Raw genomic sequence first — 25021 nt, 5'->3', positions numbered from 1 at the left:
AATTCCTGTACTCTAGGGTAGGGGTCACAAACTTTTTCTGTAAAGGGTCAGATAGTAAATATTTTAGGCCTTTAGGCCATATAGTCTTTGTCACAAGTACTCAACTCTGCCATAATAGTGCAAAAGTAGTCATAGATGATATGTAACTACATAAGCATGGCTGTGTCCCAATAAAACTTTGTTTATGGATACTGAAATTTGAAATTTATATAATGTTCATGTGTCACAAAGCAATATTCTTCCTTTGTTTTTTTAAATGTTAAAAACTAAAATTATTCCCATCTTGTGGGCCATATAGGGCTAGATTTGCCCTACAGGCTATTATTAGGTGACCCTGGCTACAGGCTGTTGCTTGGAGGGCTGCACACTGCTACTCAGTATACAAAGACGAAATCTGCAATCTACAAAGACAATTAAAAAGATCGACATTAAGGCATACTTTATATAAAGTACACCCATGTTGACATATGCATACACCCATGTAACAACTACCATAATCAACATATAGAATATTACCTTCACCTCCAAAAGGTTTCCTCATGCTCCTTTGCAGTCAGTTCCCCTCCATGCCAGGCACTAGGCAACCATTGGCTTCTTTTCTGTCACTATAAATTATATTTTCCTCTTCTAGAATTTTATATAATGCATCTAAATACTCTTTGTTTCCTCCTTTTACTCAACATAATATTTTGAAACTTATCCATATGGTTGCATGTATTACTAGTTTAATTCTTTTTATTGCTGAGTAGTATTCCATTGTATGAATAAATCACAACTGGTTTATCCATTCACCCGTGAGTGAACATTTGTTTTTTTTCCAGTAGGGGCTGTTATGCATGAAGCTGCTATGAATATTCATGTACACATTTTTGTGCAGATATATTTTCATTTCTCTTGGGTAAACACCTATAGTAGAATTTCTGGGTCTTATGGAAGTAAATGTTTAACTTTACAAGAAACTGCCAAGATGTTTTCCAAAATGATCATACCATTCTGCATTCCCACTAGTATGAGAGTTCTAGTTGCTCCACATCCTTGCTATCACCTGGTATTGTCAGGCTTTCTATTAATACCTTTAGCCATTGTAGTGGTTGTAAAGGTAGTATCATGGTGATCATAATTTGCATTTACCTGATGACTGATGATATTGACTATATTTTTATGGGTTTATTAACCATGTTTTCTTATGCCCATTTTTTTTTTAAAACTGGGTTGACTTATGGAGTTATAAGAGTTCTTTTTATATCATGGATACTACTTTTTTTGTTAGATATATGTATTTGAAATATTTTCTCCCAGTCTGTGAATTGTCTCTTTATTTTCATTTTTAAAAATGTTATTATGTATTTTTGAGGTTTACATTGATGTTGAAACAGGAAACGTTCCTTGTCCCCCTCACAGGGCATGCGATGGTGGCGTGGCTGGCTTCTTCCATACACTACTGCTCAGACCTCTAGGGGAGCACACAGATGGGCAGGCTGTGGGGCTCTGACCCCACGGCAGTGTCTAGGGGTGAATGTTTACAGCTGAAGCTCCAGTGGGCGTGTGTTACATGGTGCTCTTTTAGTTTAGCCATCCATAGATGGTTTATGTTAGCTCAATTAGACTCCTGCCTTATCGCAAGGACAGAGGGCTTTCTGTATACTGGGGTTCTTGCCTTGGTGTACCAGAAGAATCAGATTACACGTGGACTTAGAGAATGAGTGCAAGGTTTTATTGAGTGGAAGTAGCTCTCAGCGGATGGGGGAGCCAGAAGGGAGATGGTTTTCCCCTGGAGCCGGGCCGCTCAGCAGCCTGCGCTCTCCTCCAACTGCCCCAGCCAAACTTCACATCGTTCTGCCAGTCGATGGCCTGCTGGCATGCTGGTGCCTGTCGGTGTGTTCCTCCTGACGTTCAGCCGCCCATATGTTCCTCCGCTGATGGTGCTCCTCTTGACGTCCAGCTGCTTGTGTGTCTGCTTGCTAGGGTCTCAGGGTTTTTATAGGCACAGGATGGGGGCGTGGCAGGCCAGGGTGGTCTTGGGAAATGCAACATTTGGGCAGGAAAGCAAAAATGCCTGTCTTCACCTAGGTCCATGGGCACAAGCCTGGGGGTGGAGCCCTAGCCAGGGACTACGCCCTCCTCTACACAGGGCTTCCCTTCCCCACTTCCCTCTCATTTAAAGGGACCATGCGCTTCCCAGCACTTCCATATTATTTCCCCCCTCTGAAGAGGTACATGGTACTGCCGTTAGAATATGGACAATGACTGTTCTTAGCTGTTTCCTGCCAATGGGGGGCATTGTTTTGGGCAAAACAGCAGTCAGATTCCTCCCAATCTATCTAAGGGTTCCTAGCAAAGGGGAGTCATCGTCTGAGGCTTTGGTTGCCTGTTTGGAGTTTGATGGCTTCTAGGCATGAGAGAAAAAAACAAGTTTTATAAGGTTAAGAATACATGGGTTATACGTGTATTATACAGGGAAAGAATTTAGTGCCAAAGATTACAGAGATAAGAAGTGAAATATATGAAAAACAATATTGTACCTTGAACTAACTGTATGACCCTGGTGAAAGAAAATAAACCTTATATGGGAGCGGATAAACTTTTAGAATGAGAAATGGCTGTTCTTGCCATATCTTTAGCAGTTGATAGGTGCACTCCGGGAATTCTGGGGTTGCTTGGGGGCCATTAAAGCTTCTTTCTCTTTCCTGTGTTTCTCTCCCTTTGCTGGGCCTCCCTGTCTATTATAAAAGATGGAGGTGGCTACTTTAAGGAGGTTCTCTAAAGTACTATCTGGTCCCAGGGCCTGTTTTTATAGCTTCCTCCTGATATCAGGGGCTGTCTCAGTAATAAATGTATCCTTTGGGATTGCTATTCCTCAACTGAATCAGGAGATAAGAGAGGTGTGCTTTACCAAGGCCTCTCTTAGCTGCTCCGGGAAGGCAGCGGGATTCTCATCAAATCCCTGATGGATCATGGACAACAGTATAATTGAGAGGTTTGGTCTTAGTTCTACATGAGCCCTCTATTATGCACACCTAAGGTTGCCTCCTCTTCCAGTCCTCCACCTTGTCACTGGGATCCCATTTAGGGTCATACACTGGTACTGCTTCTCTTCCAATTGGATAATATTCGCCCCCTTCCCTGACACTATATGTGATACAAAACTCATCCCCAGATCTGTCTGCTACTTGCAGAGCAGCCTGCTTCTCAGCATCCATCAGGTTCTGATTCAAAAGTAACATAATGTCTCTCCAGGAGAGTTCAAATATTTGGGTGAAATTCTAGAAAGCCTCTATATATCTATCAGGGTCATCTGAAAACTTGCCAAGATCCCCCATTTGCTTTAAGTTCTGTAGGGAGAACGGGACCTGGACCTTACCGGGCCCAAATTCACTGGGCATCTGTTGGAGGAGCAAGAGTGAGACTGGGGCTTTTTAGAGTGAGGATTTCTAGGAGGGGGTAAGGGAGAGGCTGAAGCTGGATAGAAAGGTTGGGGTGGACCCAGAGGAGCAGGGCTTAAGGGTGCTGGCTCCTCTGCTGGGGATGCCTCTGGGACTCACATCTTTAATTTCCTGGCCTGGCCCCTTGCAGCCTTCCCTGAGACGGCAAACATGGGGGCTGGGTCAATCCTCCATTATCAGCAAAAGTCGGGATTGCCTTGCAAGGTATAGAAAGTCTACACATATGAGACCTCAGACCATCTGTCCTCACGTCTACAGAAAAGTTCTGATTGCCAGACAGTAATGAAATGAATGGTCCCTTCCTGAGGCCAAGCCAGTCCTTCCTGTAAATCATAATTTGGCCAAACCATTGTGCAGGGAGCTATGAGGTGCTTTTCCTCCAGATTCTGAGGGTCAAAGCAGTCCCAATGGTTCAGGATACACTCCAGAGGAGTATAAGCTGGGGGTGGTGAAGAGAACTAGTTGCCCATTCTGAAAGACAGGGAATAGAGGCTTCCCTCATTTCCCTTCCTTCTTTCAGTGAAAACTCAGAATGTAATGGAGAGAGAAAGTGAGCATCCTCCCTTCACTCTCCACCTCTTATCCCTGAGTCCTGGTGACCTTGGCAGGTGCTGGCCATAGGTACAATTGTAGTATGTACCCATGAAGCAGAGAAAACCTGGAGAATAGGAATTAACCGCTGTCACCTATGCCTCCCTTTCTCCCTGTTGCTGGCAATCTTTGAGTTCCCTGGGCCTGTTTATGCCATAAAGCATGGCCTCCTTCCGTGGAGTGGGGTTCAGTCGGCAGAAATTGGTCCTTCTCATTTACATTGTGCCTGTTGCCTGGCTTTGGATCCCTTGGACCTGGTTTTTCTTTCTAAGGCTTCAGCCTGAAGCTTGGAGTCGAGTTTGGAACTGAAAAGATATTTCAGAGGCTGTTTGTATCTGTTTAGAGTATCTCAAATGAGCCCTGCTGAATTTGCAGTTCTCAGCCAGCAGGGGTCATTCCTCCCTTAACTTCCGTATCAGAAACAGAGTTGGGAGGGGGAGCCCTCTCACACAGAAAAGGAAAAAAACAGAAAAACAGTTTAAGGGGCAAAAAGGGGGAGATTCTGGGGGAAGAACCCCTTGCTTAGTGCAGCTGGGTTCCTCTAATTCTTATATCTTTCCCTTGGTTCAGACTGGGTCAAATTCCTTGGCCAAAGGAGAAATGTTCCATTGGCACAGCAGGCGAGAAGCGCCCTATCTGTTGACCCCATGGGATCATGGCTACCACTGGTTTTCTCCTGCCCTCCTTGTGACTGTTGAGTTTGGCTTTTGCCTGCTGCAGGCATGCTCAGGTGCCTGAGCTTGGAGGGGTAAGAATAAGGAGAGGTGCCCTGAGTCATGCATGCCTGTGGCTGTCAAGGTGGAAGCATACATGCACCTCTAGGAAAAAATTGGTCTGATTTGCACCTTTGGTGACTGAGCCAAATGCTCATTTTACTTAGTAACATTGCCACAGCCTGTAGCAAAACTGTTAACATTATAAAGAAAGAGATAAGAGCCATTTTAAACCATGTGAGAGAGAGAAAAAAAAAGAGACAAAGTCTAGGGATTTTACCTGGCCCAGTTAGGGCGGTTTAAAACTCCATGAAGGGAAACAGAGCCTCTTACCCACAGGAAAGAGAGAAAGGTGGTGGAGTTTCAGAAGAGAGGAAACCCGACAGTTTCACATTCACTCACACCTTCCACAATCCTGGATGAGCCCCCAGTTGAAAAGGGAAAAGTTCCCTTGTCCCCTTTGCAGGGCATGTGATGGGAGTGTGGTTCACTTCTGCAGTGCCCAGCTGCTCAAACCTCTAGGGGAGCATACAGACAGGCAGGCTGTGGGGCTCTGACCCCACAGCAGTGTCGGTGGGTGAATGTTTAAAACTGAAGCCCCAGTGGGCATGTGTTACAGAGTGCTTTTTTAGTTTAGCCATCTGTAAGCAGCTTGTGTTAGCTCAGTTAAGACTCCTGCCTTATCGCAAGGACAGAGGGCTTTCTGTATCCTGAGTTCTTGTCTTGGTGTACTTGAAGAATCGGATTACACGTGGGCTTAGAAAATGAGTGCAAGGTTTTATTGAGTGGAAGTAGCTCTTGGCAGATGGGAGAGCCAGAAGGGAGATGGTTTTCCCCCAGAGCCAGGCCGCTCAGAGGCCTGGGCTCTCCTCCACCTGCCCCAGCCAGACTCCATGTTGTTCTGCTGGTGGATGGCCTGCTTGCATGCTGGTGCCTGTCAGTGTGTTCCTCCTGATGTTCAGCCACCCATATGTTGCTCCACTGATGTGCTCTTCTCGATGTCCAGTTGCCTGTGTGTCTGCCTGCTAGGGTCTCGGGGGGGTTTATAGGCACAGGATGGGGATGTGGCAGGCCAGGGTGTTCTTGGGAAATGCAACATTTGGGCAGAGAAACAAAAATGCCTGTCTTCACATAGGTCCATGGGCACAGGCCCGAGGGTGGAGCCCTAGCCAAGGACCATACCCTCCTCCACACAGCACTTCCCTTCCCCTCAGCACTTCCCTTCCCCTCAGCACTTCCCTTCCCCTCTTCCATATCATTTAAAGGGACCACACCCCTCCTGGCACTTCCATATCATATATTCCATATATGAAATACATATAGATAATAAAATGGTTACTATAGTGAAGTAGATTAAAATATCTATCATCTCATGTAGTAACTTTTTTGTGTGTGACAAGAACAGCTAAAATCTACTTATTTAACAAAAATCCCTAATACAATACAATTTTACTAACTTTAGTCTTTATGTTGTATATTAGATCTTTAAATTTTGCCTTTTTGTCTTCTTGACCATGTATTTTAAGAGCAGAAGTTCTAATTTTAATGACGTTCAGTTTATCAGTTTTTGTAAATGATTAGTGCTTTTTATATCCTAAGAAATCTTTGCTTATCCCTCAGTTGTGAGGCTTTTCTGTTTTAGAGATTTTCTAGTTTTAGTTTTTGTTTGAGTCTCTGACCATTTTGAATTAATTTTTGTGTATGGTATATGATAAGGCTTGAGGTTCGTATCTTTCAGTATGAATATCCGGTTGTTACAGCAGCATGTATTGGGAAGACTATCATTCTTCCTTGAATTATCTTAGCATCTTTGTCAAAAATCAGTTTACTATATATATATATGCAGGTCTATTTCTAGACTTTCTTCTGTTCCACTGATTTATATGTCTATTCTTAAGCAACTGTTGTTTTCTTTTAAGCCTTAACTTGTTCTTGATTCTAGTTTTAAAAAGAAATCATTTACCTTTTTTTTAAATTGCAAACTCTTCTGTAGGTAGCTCTCATACATATATGAGTATTTTTATGTTGATAGGTATAGATATACTGAATAACCAAATGTAATGTAGATGTTTTTGCCACTGTGATTTCTGCCAAAATCAACATCCTTTTATTCTCTACTCTCAACATAGAGTTTTGGCATTTCAACAGCAGTAGTAATTATATCTACAAATCCTTATGTGATGCTGTATCTCAGACCTTCTGGAAGTCCAAGTTGATTATGTCTGGGTTTTCACACTTGTCATTTCTCATAGATGCTTTTTCCAAGATGTTAATTAATTAAGCATTTTTTCCTTTTGTACATCAAACTCTATGCTCTTCTCTATATTCTTTCTCCAAGCAATGACTTTAGACTCTCCCATGTCAAAACAAAATTCATTTTATAGTGTTCAAATTTCTCCATTATTTCTTTGCCCCTTCCTTTAATCCCCTCTCAATATAATGAGTTTTCTTCTTATCACGGTTTTTGTTTTGTTTTTTTACCCTTCTTATGTCAAAGAAGTTCAGAGCTATACTTCTGATTTTTTTTTTACTTGCAATTAAAATTTTTTCAGGTAGTTTCACTTTCTAGAGGTATCTATTACTCAATTCCTACAGATTTCAAAATCATCTTTCTAAATCTGTTTTCTGAGACCATATGTCCCCTACTTAAGAAATGGGTCTCTATACTGAGCTTAGTCAAGAGAGGGATGTTAGGTCATTGTTTCATGGGGCTATTTTTGTTTTTGTTTTTCAGTTTATTGAGTTTTCTTCTCATAAAACAGCATATATTCCTTATTGTCAAAATTGCTCACAATCCCCACACTCAAAGGCCATCATCACAAATATTTTGGTGTGTATGCTGTTTTTTAAAACTTTTTTAAAAATAATTTTTCAAATTTGAGTAGTGCTTTGGAAAGACACTCAATAAACACTTTTCAATAAGCGAATATGCGTTTTTCCAGTGAAATGTTTTGCTGGGCAACCTGCAGAAGGCCTATTTGAAGCGGGCATGATAGTAGAATCAGGGCCATTTTGACTATGGACAAAGAGTAAAAAGGGAGCACATAAGTTGTACAGGGCCTAGCCTTTGTTGATTGCACCTTTCCTTAATATTCTATGCATATCAAGAGTATTACACTAATTATACTTAGCATATAGTAGAAAATCAATAAATGTTCATTTATTTTAGTTATTTATATATGCTTCATTCACACTTTTTTTCTTTTTCCTTCTTCTTGTTAGAAACCAAGAAATAACTTATTTAGTTTGAATATTTCCTTGATTTTTAGGCTATCTTTTTTTTTGTTGTTTGTTTGTTTGTTTGTTTGTTGAGACGGAGTCTCGCTCTGTCACCCGGGCTGGAGTGCAGTGGCCGGATCTCAACTCACTGCAAGCTCTGCCTCCCGGGTTTATGCCATTCTCCTGCCTCAGCTTCCCAAGTAGCTGGGACTACAGGCGCCCGCCACCTCGCCCGGCTAGTTTTTTGTATTTTTTTTTTTAGTAGAGACGGGGTTTCATTGTGTTAGCCAGGATGGTCTCGATCTCCTGACCTCGTGATCCGCCCGTCTCAGCCTCCCAAAGTGCTGGGATTACAGGCTTGAGCCACCGCGCCCGGCCAGACTATCATTTCTTAATATCAAGTGACATTAGCTGTCTCTAGTTCTTTGCATTATTCCGTCAGAATGTTATGGTCGGATGAGGGAGTGTCCATGGCAGGTGTAACTAGGCAATAGTTAACACCCAGCCAAGAATGATGATATTTTTTAAAATTCTAAATTGTACATTAACTGTTGAATAAAGAACAATATGTATAAGGTATAAAGAATAATAACATAGTGAATACTAGTACACTTACCTGTCAGCTCAAAAATATAACACTACAATTGCCCTAGTACCTACAGGTTTCGAAGACACCTATGTGCCCCATTCTCCTCTCCAGAGGAAACTTTTCATCCTGACAGCTTTCATGGCTATGTTTTCCCTTGTTATTTTACTGTATGTATTTGGACACCTGAATGTTGTTTTATTTCAGCATGTTTTTAAGTTTTAGAAAATGGAATCATACTGAATGTATGCTTAAGTACTTTTTGTGCTCAGCATTGTATTTGAGACTCATTCACATATGTAAGTGTTATTCATCTACTATATTTAGTTGGACTACCATTCAGCTATTTTACTGTTACACAGTATTCTGTTGTGTGACTATTCCACAATTTATTCAACCATTTTTCTTTAAATGGACTTTTTAGATTGTTTTTAGCTTTTTGCTATTAAAAATCAAGGCTATGAATGTTATCGTGTAGGTCTCCTGGAAAGTATTACAAGAGTTTATTTTGTAAAGAAGATCTTAACCATTTTATGTCATGGATTCCTTCGAAATTTTTTTTTAATATTATGGGATTCTTCTCAAGTTAAGATTTTTAAATGCATGCAATAAAATACACAGGATTATAAAGGAAACCAACCTTCTTTTTATATATGTAATGTAAAATATATATCTATGTATTTTTAAAGCCCTGATTTTTAAATTATTAGATTCAATAGATACAAAATTACATTTCAAGAAATATAGTCAGAAGAAACATAACATAGAGGAAAAGAAAAGAATCATAGAAACTGTACACATTGTTCACTGAAAGTTCTTGTATAACAATATAGAAGATTGTTATTATACTCATAACTTTTTGTCTTTTCACATTGGAACTAAATAAAAAGTCAAGAGTGATATAGAAATTCCCTACATTAGGCGGGCCGCAGTGGCTCATGCCTGTAATCCCAGCACTTTGGGAGGCTGAGGCAAGTGGATCACCTGAGGCCAGGAGTTCAAGACTAGCCTGGCCAACATAGTGAAACCCCGTCTCAACTAAAAATGCGAAAAAATTAGCTGGGTGTGGTGGCAGGCACCTGTAATCCCAGCTACTTTGGAAGGCTGAGGCAGGAGAATCGCTTGAACCCAGGAGGTGGAGGTTGCAGTGGGCCGAGATCACACCATTGCACTCCAGCCTGGGCGACAAGTGCAAAACTCTGGAAAAAAAACAAAACAAAACAAAACAAAAACCTACATTAAATGACTGTGCATATTTTGATTAAATGTCAAGTATGTAAATATTTAAAATGTTAAATATGACAAATGACCTTGTTTCTTGTTAACTTATCTACTCTGCTGTAACGCTATTTACAAGGATAATGTATATGTAAATTGTTTCTAGGTTTTGTTTTGTTGTTAATAGAGATAGGTCTCACTGTGTTGCCCAGGCTGCAGTACAGTGGCATGATTATAGCTCACTATCACCTTGAACTCCTGGGCTTAAGTGATTCTCCTGCCTCAGCCTCCTGAGTAGCTAGAACTACAGGTGTACACCACCATGCTTGACTTTTTTTTTTTTTTTTTTTTGGTAGAGACAGCGTCTCATCATGTTGCTAAGGCTGTTCTCAAACTACTGGCTTCAAGCAATTCTCTGGCCTTGGCCTCCCAAAGCACTAGGATTACAGGGATGACCCACCATGCCTGGCCTAGGTTTGGTTTACTGATGCTCATACCAGTCTCATAGAGGTGTGTTGATAGGAATGGAGGAAGGTATTTGAAAGCATTATTAGACCTTGCCAGGGTGGGAGGACAGAAAGCCAGTGTGGAGGGAAGGGAGCTGCCACTGGCTTTAGGTTTGCTATAGCAGATTTGGTCCAGAGAGTCAGGATGCCTGATATTACTGAGACGTTAGTAAATTTAACACAACTACTACAGCATCACAGCTATTCCCAGACCTTGAGGCTGTTAACTGGCTGAATCCGGTCAACCCTTGTGAAAACTCATACCTACTAAAGACTCCACAGCATTGTATTCTTACAGGAGGGAAAAAAGGGTTGGGAAGGGGGGGTCCTACTGAATTCATACCTCTAAAGTCTTACATGAGTGCAACATGGTGTAACCTAATCTCTAGCTGGAACCCTACTGGTAAGGAAGTCTGAGAATTACAGCTGTAGGCATTTCTCTCCTCGGAAGATAAGAAAGACCACAAAAGGAGTGAGAATGGATGCTGAGTGCCAATAGTCAATATCTAGCACAGTACTCATTCTTCACAGTTTATTTGTATCTTCTCTTTTTATCTTAAGATTATCCAACATTTATTAGTCTTATTTGCCTTTTCAGAGGATCAACTTTGACTTTGTCTTCACTATCATGTTTGTTTTCTAAGTACAAACATTAGTTTGTACTTACCGTTAGTATTTTTTCATTCTACCTTAGGTTTATTTTTCTTTTTCTAACTTCTAGATATGCATATATAACTCATTTATTTTCAGTCTTTCTTTTCTAATATAACCATTTAGGTGCTGCATTTCCAGCATTCTACAATTTTTGGGACATAAGATTTAATTATTGATTAGCTCTACATATTTAATAATTTGCATTATGATTTCCCTTTGACACATGATTTATTTTGAAGTATACTTTAAAGTGTCCAAAAATATGGGATTTTTTTGGTATCTGTTACTGATTTCTACCTGCACTGCAATTAGGGAGTGTGGCCTTTGTGACAGTAATCCTTTGGGATTTTATTGAAAATATTCTTATTGCCTAGTAGGTGGACAGTTTTTATAAATATTACCTATGTGTTTGAAAAAAAAGTATATTTTCTAAATGTTGGCTACAGTATTCTATATACATCCATTAGATCAAATTTGTTAATTGTGTATTTGAAATGATCTGGTTTTCTCATCTCCCACTAAGATGGTGACTTTCTCTTTAAATTTTATTTTTTTTTGAGATGGAGTCTCACCCTGTCGCCCAGGCTGGAATGCAATGGTGCGATCTTGGCTTACTGCAACCTCCACCCACTGGGTTCAAACAGTTCTCCTGCCTCAGCCCCCTGAGTAGCTGGGATTACAGGCGCTTGCCACCACGCCCAGCTAATTTTTGTATTTTCAGTAGAGATGGGGTTTCACCATGTTGGCCAGGCTGGTCTCAAACTCCCGACTTTGTGATCCACCCACCTCAGCCTCCCAAAGTGTTGGGATTACAGGCATGATCCCAATGGGATTACACCGCGTCTGGCTGTCCTCTGTTTTTTCTTTTCTTTGCTTCTGGATCTCCAAATTTATGTGCTTGAGAATTACTATCCTACATATTTATGCTACCCTCCATATTTATGACATCTATTTTTATATTTCCCCACTCTTTATATCTTTGTGCTACTTTCCATTCCTCTAGATTCATCTTTCATTACGTATATATTCAAGTGTGTCTAATGTGCTATTAATCTCACCTATTTATTGAGTTAAATTTCAGAGGATGAAACTTTTATTTCTAAAAGTTCTGGTTGGTTTTCTAACTAATTTGTTCATTTCTTCTTTTTCTTTGAAAATATGATACATACTTATATTCTGTGCCAGATTTTTCTAGTGTCTAAAATCTTTCAGGTTCTGATTCTGCTTTCTATTATTTTTCCTATTAGTATCTTGTTTCATTTCATGTCTATGTCATATGACTCTTTATACCAAGCTCTTGCTCTTTTAGAACACCGATGCTATTTATTTTTAAATTGACAAATAAGGATTGTATATATTTGTAATATACAACATGCTGTTTTGATATATGTATTCATTGTGGAATGGCTAAATCAAGCTAATTAACATATCCATTCCTCACAAAATTATTTTTTTGTGATGAGAACATTTAAAATCTACTCTTTTAACAATTTTCAGTGTAGTCATGTGCTCTGTATCAAGGTTTTGGTCAACAACAGACCACATATATGATCGCATCCTATGATTGTAATGGAGCTGAAAAATTCCTATCACCTAGTGATGTCGTGGCTCTACCGTGCTAGTGTGTTACTAGTTGTGCTGTACCTAGTGTGTATGCTAGTTATCTAGTGTGTCCTAGTTACACTGGCATAAACAAACCCGCTGCACTGCCAATCATATAGAAGTCTAGCACATTTCATTATGTATAGTACATAATACTTGATAATGATAGTAAACAACTGTTACTGGTTTGGGTACTTACTACTATATTCAAAAAAAGTTTAAAAGTAAAAACTCAAAAATAGAAAAAAGAGAGGAGAGAGAGGCAAGGAAAAAATAAAAATAAATAGGAAAAAAACCTATAGAATAACAATATAAAGAAGGAAACTATTTTTGTATAGCTGTACAATGTTTCTGTGTTTTGTCATTACAAAAGTGTTTAAAAAGTAAAAAACAAAAAGTTTATGAAGTAAAAAAGGTACTTTCAGCCAAGTTTAATGATTAGCAAAAAGATTTTTTATATATTTAGTGTAGCCTAAGTGTACTGTATTTATCAAGTCTACATAAGTGTACAGTAATGTCCCAGGCCTTCACATTCACTTACTACTCATTCACTGACTCACCCAGAGCAACTTCCAGTCCTGCAATCTTCATTCATGGTAAGAGCTCTACATGGTGTACCATTTTTTTATCTTTTGTACTGTATTTTTACTGCAACTTTTCTGTGTTTAGGTATACAAATACTTCCGGTTCTGTTACAGTTGCCTACAGTATTCATTACAGTCACATACATGCTATACAGTTTGTAGCCTAGGAACGGTAGGCTGTACCACATAGCCTAGGTGTGTGGTAGGCCATACCATCTAGGTTTGTGTACATACACTCTCTGATGTTTGCACGGTGATGAAATTGCCTAACGATGCATTTCTCAGAATGTATCCCCATTATTAAGCAAAGCATAATTGTATAGGGGAAGGTGTGCATAGGTTATATACAAATACTACACCATTTTATGTAAAGGACTTGAGCATCCTTGGATTTTGGTATCCTTGAGGGATAGGGGTCCTGCAACCAATCCTCCCATGTGGACACCGAGGGACAACTGTCCTCAATTTGGGATTGTTAGATCACATAGGTAGTTGGATCCTGGCCCAAATCCATGTAGTGGTCACCTGTGGTTATAAATTCTTAGGGGAGACTTTTTTCCCACCATGGTAGTACCACAGTCAGATAAGTTTCTTTCCTGCTCTTTCTGCAGGGGCTGGTGTATTTCTTATTCAGAGGTGCAGCTTTTTATTTTACATGAAAATCTTCCATTAGACTCTCTACCTGAGACAGGCCTTGCTTTTGTCTCCTATCTGCTGTGCCCTGTGCCACCATCAAAACCAGCGGAGGATGCCTCCATGTCCCCTGGAGAGGCAGAGGGCACAAACGGCCCAGGGCAGCCGCCTGCTCAGGATCCTCATAGTCTTACCCTGGCGTGCTATTTCCCTTTGTTTTGGGCCTCCGAGGATTCCTTTCCTTCATGCCAGCTCAGTGATGCATTTTAAAAGATAGTTTTTATATTTTATTGAATGTTTTACGTTGTTTTCTGTTGGTAGGTCATTTGGGGTATTTTGTTTATAATGCTGCTAAAAATGGAAGTTTCATCTGGGTCTTTTTTGTGTTCTTGTTTTTTGGGTTGTGTTTCCATTTTTGTTTTTTCATATCTACAAGTAGAAACACTTCCTTCTCCTTTTCGGCTGCCCCCCATCAGTGCGCAGCAGGGGTAAGGTGGTATGGGGGAAGCAGTGTGGGCTTTGGAATCAAACAGACCTGGATTTGACTCTACCACTTGCTAGCTGTGTTACCGGGCAACCACTTCACCATTCTGCATCTAAATTTTCCCTTCTGAAAATACAGATAATAATACCCACTATAGTACCCAGGAGGAAAAAGGTAATCAAACATTAGTTTTCTTTTCAACAACACCATTTATTTCCCACCTTCCCCCACCTGCCACCCAACAAAATAGTTCAAGCCAAAGAAAAGATGCTTATATCTGAATATAAGAAGTACACTGAATTCCTGTTCATTGATAATCCTAAATTATTCTTAGCAGACATTTAAATATTAGATTTTAATGAGTAAGGTTTCCAGCCTGGAAACCTGGATTAGGGAAGCATATTTTTGTAGGGGACCTGAATTCAACCTTTGTAAAGTTAGGGGTTAGGAAGAACTGTATTAATTTGCTACTTCTCGGGTTTATTTGTATCATATTTCTAAGCATTCCTCTCCCAAAGAAATCATCTTTCTTCACACTATACACAAGGTGGTTATTGGCAGTTGAGGCATTAAGGGGATGCTAACACAAGGGAATGTTGATTCTAGCTCAAAGAAGGAGCTGGCTGAAGGAATCAATATCGTCCAAAGCAAATATATATTTTTGTACTTTATATATTTATTTAAATTCCAAGAAATACATTTAGAACATGCATAATTAGCTGAGGTTACAAAGTTGCCTTTTCAAAAGGCATATTTACCTAGAGAGGTTATGCATATTTCATCAAGAACAAACAGACGATATAAAAGCACAGTCTACCCTTGGTGTGTTCAGTGTGCTTTCCCAAGGAAAAGCATGCATTCCTTAAATTATCATTTAGTTTTAAAACAAAAAATGTTTAACAAGTGTCTGCCACTTATTGTCTTTTTAATAATTTATTACACACAGAGTTCCAAGGAAACTGATATCTTTTGTTAACTTGCAAAAAACGCATAAATTTAAACCTGCTTGAACTTTATCATCACAATACCTTTAAAAATAAATTGCACGGGAAGAGAACTTTACTCATATTGTATAAGTAAATGTGCAAAAGCAGAGAGGGAATATCACAAAGATGAGTAGAGCAATTTCTGCATAGTTCACAATGAAATTTGTTACCTCTGTAATTTAGAGCTAGAACAGATTATGAAGACATAAATTTATTCGTTTTAAAGAATGAGGGATCAGAGAAGTGATAAATCATATGACTGATTAGTGTTAGAAACCAGACTTCTATTCCAACAATCTTTTAAATAAAGTCCATGAATTCTGAGAGTGTAGTAATTGATGTATCAGTGATGATGGCACCAATATTTACTGAGTACTTATTCTAAACCAAGCATTTGCTTAGCCCTATACATATATTATCTTGTTTAATTTTGGCAATCAGCCCATCCGGTAGGTAATGATAACCCCATTTTACAGATGAGGAAATTTTCACTTGTTGACAGTAACAGTTATTCAGTGATAGAGCTTCTTCAATAGCAAACATTTGTTTCATTTATCATGTATAAGTATTTTGCTGGAAACCAAGGGATCAAACAGAAAGAAGACATGGTTTTCTTCTTTCAGGGATTGATAGATTAGATCCCTACAACCTAACATGTAAGATGTATCTGTAAGATGAGTATGTTAAATGAGCAGTTTTTTTTTTATTGTTGTTTTTTTTTGGGTTTTTTTTGAGAAACAATCGTGCTCTGTCACCCAGGCTGGAGTGTAGTGGTGAGATCTCAGCTCACTGCAAGCTCTGCCTCCTGGACTCAAGGGATCCTTCCACCTCAACCTGAGTAGCTGGGTCTACAGGGGGCTAATAGGGTATCACTTTGTTGCCCAAGCTAGTCTAACTCCTGGGCTCAAGTGATCCACCTGCCTTGGCCTCCCAGTGTGCTGGGATTACAGGCGTGAGCCACCATGCCTGACCAAGTAGCTTTCTTATATTTTGACCACAGCACTTGAAATAAATATGTTTATTCTGAAACATATACATACATAGATAAATATGTGTAAATTCATAGCTAAAACAAAAGTTTTATGAAATACCCTTACAGTGCTACTTTTTTACACATGCTACTTTCTATTCTAGTCCATTCTATTCTATTTCAATTTTTGTAAAAGCCAGTTGTGACTGGGTGCTGAGGCTCAAGCCTGTAATCCCAGCACTTTGGGAGGCTGAGGTGGGCAGATCACCTGAGGTCAGAAGTTCAAGAGACCAGCCTGGCCAACATGGTGAAAACCCATCTCTACGAAAAATACAAAAATTAGCCAGGCTTGGTGGTGCACGCCTGCAGTCCTAGCTACTCAGGAGGCTGAGGCAGGAGAATCACTTGAACCTGGGAAACAGAGGTTGCACTGAATTGAGATTATGCCACTGCACTCCAGCCTGGACAATAGAACGTGACTCTATCTCAAAAAAACAAAACAAAACAAATCCGTTTGTATTTATATGGATATATACATATATATTTAAATTGTGTATGTGTATGTGTAAAACTCTAACTACTAATAGTCCTCCAAAGCTCCTTTAGCTATTTATTTTGTTATTTATCCCCCTATTTTGTTTGGATTGCTAATTTTGCTTTATTAACTTGAGAAATTATCTATTGACTCAGTTGTGGTAGACGAGGATTTTGCTACCTTGCCCTGTGCCTTATTTCCCCACCTTCCATCCTCCTAGTGTAGTAATGCTCGAACTTTTTTAAATAAATGGTTTTATTACTATGACTTATAAATGTCATTTCTCACGGAGCCATGTAGTGTATTCTATTTTCTTTCTCTTTATCTCTTTTTAATTTTCTTTTGGAGATAATTACCATATTTTTCCACTTGCATAGTTTTCTACATTTCTAAATTTTTTATTTTATTATTTTTTTTCTTTTTTGAGACAGAGGCTTGCTCTGTCGCCCAGGCTGGAGTGCAGTGGCATGATCTCGGCTCACTGCAACCTCCACCTCCTGGGTTCAAGTGATTCTCCTGCCTCAGCCTCCCAAGTAGCTGGGATTACAGGCGTGTGCCACCACACCTGGCTAATTTTTGTATTTTTGGTACAGATGGGATTTCACTATGTTGGCCAGGCTGGTCGTAAACTCCTGACCTCAGGTTATCCACCTGCCTTGGCCTCCCAAAGTGCTGGGATTACAGGCGTGAGCCACCATGACTAGCCTGAATTTTTAAATTTCTTAATTTTTTTTTTGCAAGTGCTCCATCAACAGCTATCACATGCCTAAATTAGTGTTTTGCCCCTCAAAAGTTTATTATATCAGATAATTTGCCCACTTGCCTTTATCATGGAGACCTAGTATCCAGAGCAGTCCACTCTCCTGCTCTGGCTTTGGTGCCCTGGGCCACTGCACAGCTGTCATCCTGGAACCTTCTCTCACTGCTCTCTTATGTTGCCTCTTCCATTTTCTGAATTCCATTTTTCTCTCGATTCAAGCCCTCATTTTGCTTCAACACATTTTCTAGAAAGTTCCAAAGAAAGAGAACATGGGAGAAATATTTTCTAAGTACATGCATGTCTTAAAAGGCCTTTCATTTACTCTCAACACTTGATTGATAAATTGGGCACAGATGTATAGACAGGAAATATTTCCCTCTCAGGATTTTGAAGATGTTACTCCTTGTCTCCCAGTGTTGCTGTTGAAAAAAATCAGATTCTTATTTCTTCATAACCTGTTTTTAAAAATCATAGCAAATCTTTTTTAAGTTCTTCCAATGTGCCAAACACTGTTCTAACCATTCTGCATTATTTAACATTCACATCACATCTCTGTCTTGAACAGGGAGGAGACTGAGACATGGAGAGGTTAAGTAACATGGAAGGTAGGGGTGGGCTGTTGACTGGATGCTTTACCATTAATGGACATGGGGACTGGACATTTAACTGGGGGCCTCCAAAGGTGAGCATCTACTCTCCTCTCTTCCTGACTCTTCTCAGAACAAAATATGAATCTGGAGGAATACTCTGGTTAGGTATGCAGACTCTCAGTTACCCCGATTCTCAGCTAGTACCTCATAGTTTCTAGTGTCTTTGAGTCCTGAGTCTCTAACACTCAGTTTCTCCAGAAAACATCCTTCTATTTTCCTACATGGAGAGGACAGTTTGCAGAAATGGTGAATGTGGAGCTAGCTCTACACACAGACATTTAAGTAATCTTCTGGCCTTAGCCTTGCTTTCAGCCTCAGCACCATCTGGTACTTCCAAGTCCAAACCTTTTGTGGATTCTACAGGACATACTGACTTCTTTTCTCATGTGTCCCTCTCAGTAGATATTCTAAGTTGTAGCTCATGTGGCCCTGGCCAGTGAGTTACCATTAACCCAACTGTTTACATTTTTTTAAATTATGAAATATAAACATACAGGAAGTAATAGGAAATAAGATAACCATGTATTTACCACTCAGCTTTATCAATGATCTGAAGCAAATATTTCAAAATAAATAAAAATGCCTCATATATATGGTTGATAACTCCCGTGTATCCCTTCTTGAGCTCATTTCATCCCTCCCTAACAGTTATCAGCCTTCTAAATTGGCATCTATTCTTGCCATTATACTATTATACTGTTGCTACAAATGTATATATCTATAAATAACATAGTTTTATACTTATAAACTTTATTAAAATGATATGCATAGTCTTCCACTTTTTTCATTCAACTTGTGCTTTTGAGATATATTCGTGTTGATTTATATAGTTCATTTTTCATTTATTTTAGCTTCTACATAGTGTTCAGTTGTGTGACTTAACAGTGAATTTAGCCATTCCGTGTCAACAGATACAATTTTTTGCTCTTAAAACAGACATGTAGTGAATATTCTTGCACATCTCTCAGTATGCTTTTATAAGAATTTCTCTGTATGGTTTCCATAAGTACACCAAGATACTGGTCTTCTCAGTCCTTGGGGTAGCAACAGGGAGACCTAGAGTCAGCAGAGCCCCTGAGCTAGTATCCTTTGACCATGAACAATTTTATTTTTCCCCAGTGGCACAGAAAAAAAAAAAAAATCATTATTTCTATGTAGGAATGCTGAATTAAGGAGATGCACATCTTCAAATTTAATAGATACTACCAAATTGTTCTCCCAAGTAGTTGTACCGTTTATGTTCTCATAATGTAAAGTTCTTTTTTACTAAAACAAGGTACTGTAGTGATGGTTAAGAACACTGGCTTTAGTGTTGGACTCGGTGAGTTTGAACCAGACTCCACCTGTAAGCTGTGTGATCATGGGCAGGTTTCTTGGACTTTGCCTTAGTTTTTTTGTTTGTTTGTTTGTTTGAAGAAGGTTGGTTTTATTTTCTGGCAGAATCTTTTAAAATATAAAACAGATAAAACACATTTCAACCCTGCAATCTGCCAGCAAGTGTTTTATATGTCAGAGGATTAGTGGAACATATGCGCTCTGTGACAACTACATAGCCACTTAACCTCTCCGACTCAATTTCTCCAAATGAACATTAGGAATAGTAAGCCTACCTACTTCCTGAGAATGTGGCAAGGAATAAAAAATCAACTAAATAGGCAATAAAATGGGTTGTGTTCCAATAAAACTTTATTTACAAAACAGGTGGCAGATTGAATTTGGCCCATGGGCTGTAGTTTGCCAACCTTAGTCTAGAAAAATCATTCAGGGCAGATATTATACAAGAAATTACTAAATGATGTATGTATCATATACAAATTTGTGTATATAAGTATATATTTAACACATTGTTAATATGTAAACATGTAATATTATAATATAGAATATAAATTTATTCATTTATTTTTCTTGCTAATCCCAGAGAAATTAGCTACCCTCATTCTTTTAAAAACAATTGTTTCCTCCTGTATATATTACTTATTCGATCAGCAAATGTAGTTATTAAACCTCCATATACTTCAGTAATTTTGAGTTTACTATATAACTTGTTCTATTTATAGATAGCCAATTTTTTTTAAGTTCTGCTTTTGGTCTTTTTTTCTTTAACCTAACACTCTACTCTCTGAAGCAACATACTAGAAACCTAGTGTCTCCTGACATAACCTTTGTCTCAGGTTCACTTCTCCCACCCACCTTGCCCGAGACAAACAATTCTTATTCTCATAGGAATCTCCTATATGACACTGTCTCCATCTGATTTGCATTCCATCAATCAGATGTTGTTTACTTTTTAGGTTAGTCACTTTGCTAGGTACTGAAGATGCAGATGTGAACCAGTTTCTCTGAAAATAGGGCATCCAAAACAGAGTCTAGATGTGGCCTGGCTCACTGGGGGTCCTATGGGATGACTCTCTGTCTCTCAGTCTGTGCATTTTGCTTTCAGTGATGGAACTTGACATCATGCTGCCTTTTTGCCTTTCCTTTCATCCCCCTAAACCAAAGTTTTATTATTTCAAAGTAAGTTTGGCAAATATTAGGCCCCATATTTTCCTCAAATGAGAATAGCTAGGCTCAGAGTGGTAAGAAACCTACCCAAAGGCAGAACTGAGAATCAAATCCAGATTTTATAACTTCCAAGTCCAGGATTCTTTCTAATATTTCATGCTTCCTCCATACCCAAAGCAGATTGTCCTGGTAAAACTTTATATGATTCCAAACAGTCTCTACCGGTGAAATACTAATGAAGAACTGACCACATGCAAAAGACAATAGGGCTTAAAGTACAACCTCTCTCTGACAGATGTCCAAAGGCATGTAAAGTTCATGCATTTGGAATAGGTACATGTCTTCCTACGTTTGGACAAGCCACTCTCCTTCCTGGTAAAGGTGTTAGAGCTAAAATGATAGCACGCAGCAGTTTAGGTCCCCAGGCAAATGCCTCACCCCCATGGCCTACTTGCCAGGTTAGTGAAAGGTCTGTTGGCCTAGACCCTAGACCTGGGGTTGGCTTCCTCCTGCACATACCAGGTGTTCCCAATACTTGAGGGGCCACAAGTAGTAATAAGAATAAAACTGTTAAAATAGACTAATAACAGACATTTATTGAAAGTTTATTGTGTGCCAGGCACTGAATTATTTAGTATATTATTTAATCCTCACAACATTCTTACAAGGTAGGTACCATTTTAATGTTCATTTGGATAAACAGAGTCAGTAAGGTTGAGTAACTTGCCTACAGTCAGCTAGTGGACAATAGAGAAGGGCCGTAAAGAAGTGCTTTTAACCACCGTGCTATACTTGCCAACTTGTCCAAAACCAGTGAACATTATCCTTTCTAGTCCCAGATTTCTTTCACTGCTTCAGGGATTTGAAAATTAGAAAGTCTCCCTACTCTAGGTGGATCAAAGAAAAAAATCATTTATCTGGTCCCAAAATTCAAAGCATCACAAAAGTCTTTATATTCCTGATATTCTGGAAAATATTTATATATAACACCTTCATGTTTGAATAGTCTTTTAAACTATTTCCATTTTATGGATATATCTATGTCTACATCTATAACTACATAGATGAGCCATTTCTAAATGCATTTACCTTCTAGTTATTGGTCTTACTACTGAACTGAAATTTTCCTTGACAAGTCACAAATGGCGTTATAGTTAGTAAATGAATGGTCAGTTTTCCATCTTCATTTTATTTGATATACCTGCAGCAGGAGACTGTTAAATAATTCCTTATTTTAATTTTTATTTCCTTCTTCATAATGTCCTTTTTCACAGGTTTATCACATAGAAAAAGTCTTTTGGAAACAGTACAATGCTATTAAAATATCAAAATTATTATGGCTATTAGGCTAGAATGAGATCTATATGAAAAGTTGAAGAAAAATTTTAGTACCTGTAAACATACATGCTGTTTTTTTTCTTGTGAAATGGAGATATTCTTGTCAACTAAGTATTTCTTCTTTTCAAGCATGGTTCTTGACTTAGACATATGCGGTTCCTTCCAGAAGCCAGTGGTTTAGGCTTGTGGCCATGTTTCATGGGCTAGGAATGTCCAGGCAGCAGGAGTAATCTCTGGTGTTCTTTTCTAGGTATTTACCTTGCTGTGGATTGCTGACTGGATGGTCCATCACTTCTGGAGGAAAGGAAAGGACCCGGATAGTTTCTCTATCCCCTACCTAACAGCATTGGGTGATCTGCTCGGGACAGCTCTGTTAGCCTTAAGTTTTCATTTTCTTTGGCTTATTGGAGATCGAGATGGAGATGTTGGAGACTAATAAATTCTACAAACTGCTCTCAAGTTACCAATGAAGAAAATACACGACAACCACTTATGGCTCTTTTTCAAAACTCTTAAATCAGTGGTTTGACTTTTGCCAGGGTAATCTTCTGTTGGCCCTGATTCAATTAAATGGCCTTAATTTTTTTTTAAGGAATTTGTGTCAAAACCAGAATGAAGAGTATTTGTGCTGCTTTTCATAGAATAAATAATTTGACATAGACATAGATATAAGCTCTAGCTCTGAAATTAATTAGGAAAGAATATAGGATGTTTATAGTGAATAATTTAAAAACCACAAACATAGCAGAAATGTACTGTATTATTTAATTTGTAATGCAGGATTAGAAGAAGCAGAGCTCTAGTTTAGCCTTTCTTGTCTCACAGATGTGCTGTATCCCAGGCATACTATAAAGCGAAGGGTACCCAGCCAAGCTTTGAATTGTATTAACAATGCCCACCTCTATGCTAACTGAGGATAAATTTACCAATTGCTCATATTTAAACTGACCTAAATAGTTTTGCTGAGCATAAGATAAAGTCACTTTTACCTCCATCTAAAATTACCCTGTGCTGATGCCAATTCAATTTCATTTCTGCAAGTTCTTGTCAGGCTAACCTTTAAACATCGAGTGATCTTGAGAGATTGTTAATGAGAGCAGTGGGTTATTTTTTGATCATTGATTTGTTGGAAAAATGTTGAAGTGTTTTAAAAAATGTAATCTTCAGAAACAGAAGATAACCTGAGATGCATTTGTAGAGACAAGATGGTATGAGAAATTTTGTGTGTGTGTGTGTGTGTGTGTGTGTGTGAGAGAGAGAGTGTGTGGGAGAGAGACAGAGACTTTTGATGAAGAACTAAATCTTGGATTGCTGATAGCAAAGGTCATAGTGCTGTTGGAATATCAGCAATATAGTTATTCTTAAACACATTTTATTGACATGTTTTTGTCATTTGGTCCAAAAATTTTGCTACTGACCAGAATTTACTATTTGTTACCTATATTCTTTTCTTTTCTTTTTGAGACAGAGTCTTGCTCTGTCACCCAGGCTGGAATGCAGTGGTGTGATCTTGGCTCACTGCAACTTCCGCCTCCTGGGTTCAAGTGATTCTCCTGCCTCAGCCTCCTGAGTAGCTGGGATTACAGGAATGTGCCACCACGCCCAGCTAATTTGTTACCTACACTGTAATTAATAATTTCTTATTTTAAAAAGTGGTACTATTTAATATAATAAAGATAGGAGATTTAAAATGAGCAAGTGATTCATTTGCTCTTTTAAAGAAGCCCATGACTTACCCTTTTAAAGAAGAAGTTGGTGGGTTACCTCAATTATTGTTCATGCTTAAACATATCCATTTGTACAGGCTTATTTCTACATGGGACCCTATCATATATACTATATTTCTCAAATATTTTTTCTAAAACTCTGGCCTATATTCTAAACACTTGACCAACACCTTAGTTATTGAATAGGTAACCATTTTTAAAGCACGTGTAGTTCATTTTTTAAAATTCAATCTCAAGACCGTTAGATATTTAATAATTTAAGCTGATAAGGGTATCAAAATGCACATTAACTTCGATCATCATGATTTAAGTTGTAACTTTGTGTTATACAAATATTAGGTTGTTTATAAATATATTGGGAAAAGTATTCTTGTTAAGCTCTTTTAAATGAGGGTACTGTGGTTTAGAGTTATATATTTTTGCTTATTTTTAAACTTTATTCCATTCTGCCTTATAATGAAACTTTTAAGGCAGAGAACTGAACTAATTATAGAATTTCTCCTTTGGAGAGTTGTAATGTCACATAGTGAACATTCTTATAAAAGAAAGAATAAGTTTAAGTTGATGAATATTTAGCTGTAAAGATTTTTTACTTAAAAAAAAATCCATGAATAATATCTTTGATTTTATTGTAAAGCATTTATAAATTATTTACATTTTGGCTATATGATTCATAAACATTTACGTTTCCCAATGATTTCTATTTTGATTTTTTAAAAATATACAGGGCAAGCTACGTTTGAAAAGCATTAATCAACAACTTTATTGTATTACACATTCCAGTACACATTCCAGCACACAATATCATTTAATACTCACAGTAGTACCTGTGAAATATGTCAGATGGATGTTCCTATGTCTGTTTTACATCAGAGGAAACCGACATTCAGAGAACTTGCATTTCTAAGATTGTACCACTGCAAAATGACCAAATTGTGAAGTCCCTAACATCCAGGTTTTCATAATGCCAGTACTCTTTCTATGACACGTTTATGACCCTCCAAATATACCAGGACTACCTAACTACTTCACCGAGAGGAAGCCAACTGGAAAAACAGAATTTTTACAAGTACAATAGAGTATTACTACATCTTTTCAATTTCAGACAAAGAAATCTCCATTTATTATATCCTGATGTTGAGTATTGCCAGCTCGAAATTATTCATAGTCCTAAGACAAGGAAAATATAGGTAAATGAAAATATTAAAATAAAGAACAATGCCTTAATTTGTAAAATCTATCATTGCTACCACCCTGCCCAGGTCTGGCCATTTGCCATAAATGCTGTTAAATAAATATAATGACTGACAGCGTTCTGTC

General features: G+C 38.4%; 1 protein-coding gene across 3 annotated transcripts in view; it reads left to right on the top strand.

The window, feature by feature from the left end:
- The window catches only part of SLC41A2 (solute carrier family 41 member 2), a 138747-nt gene extending 113736 nt beyond the window's left edge, over positions 1–25011 (top strand). For all 3 annotated transcript variants that reach the window (XM_008004493.3, XM_037996600.2, XM_073021050.1), the window contains one exon: positions 22225–25011. In XM_008004493.3, the coding sequence (XP_008002684.1) occupies positions 22225–22410 (186 nt within the window). In that variant the 3' untranslated portion in view covers positions 22411–25011. The remainder of the gene's footprint in view (positions 1–22224) is intronic.
- Positions 25012–25021: the final 10 nt, after the last annotated feature.

Source organism: Chlorocebus sabaeus, chromosome 11 (genome assembly GCF_047675955.1).
Source record: "Chlorocebus sabaeus isolate Y175 chromosome 11, mChlSab1.0.hap1, whole genome shotgun sequence".
Lineage (NCBI taxonomy): Eukaryota > Metazoa > Chordata > Mammalia > Primates > Cercopithecidae > Chlorocebus > Chlorocebus sabaeus.
This window is presented reverse-complemented; position numbering and strand designations above follow the sequence as displayed.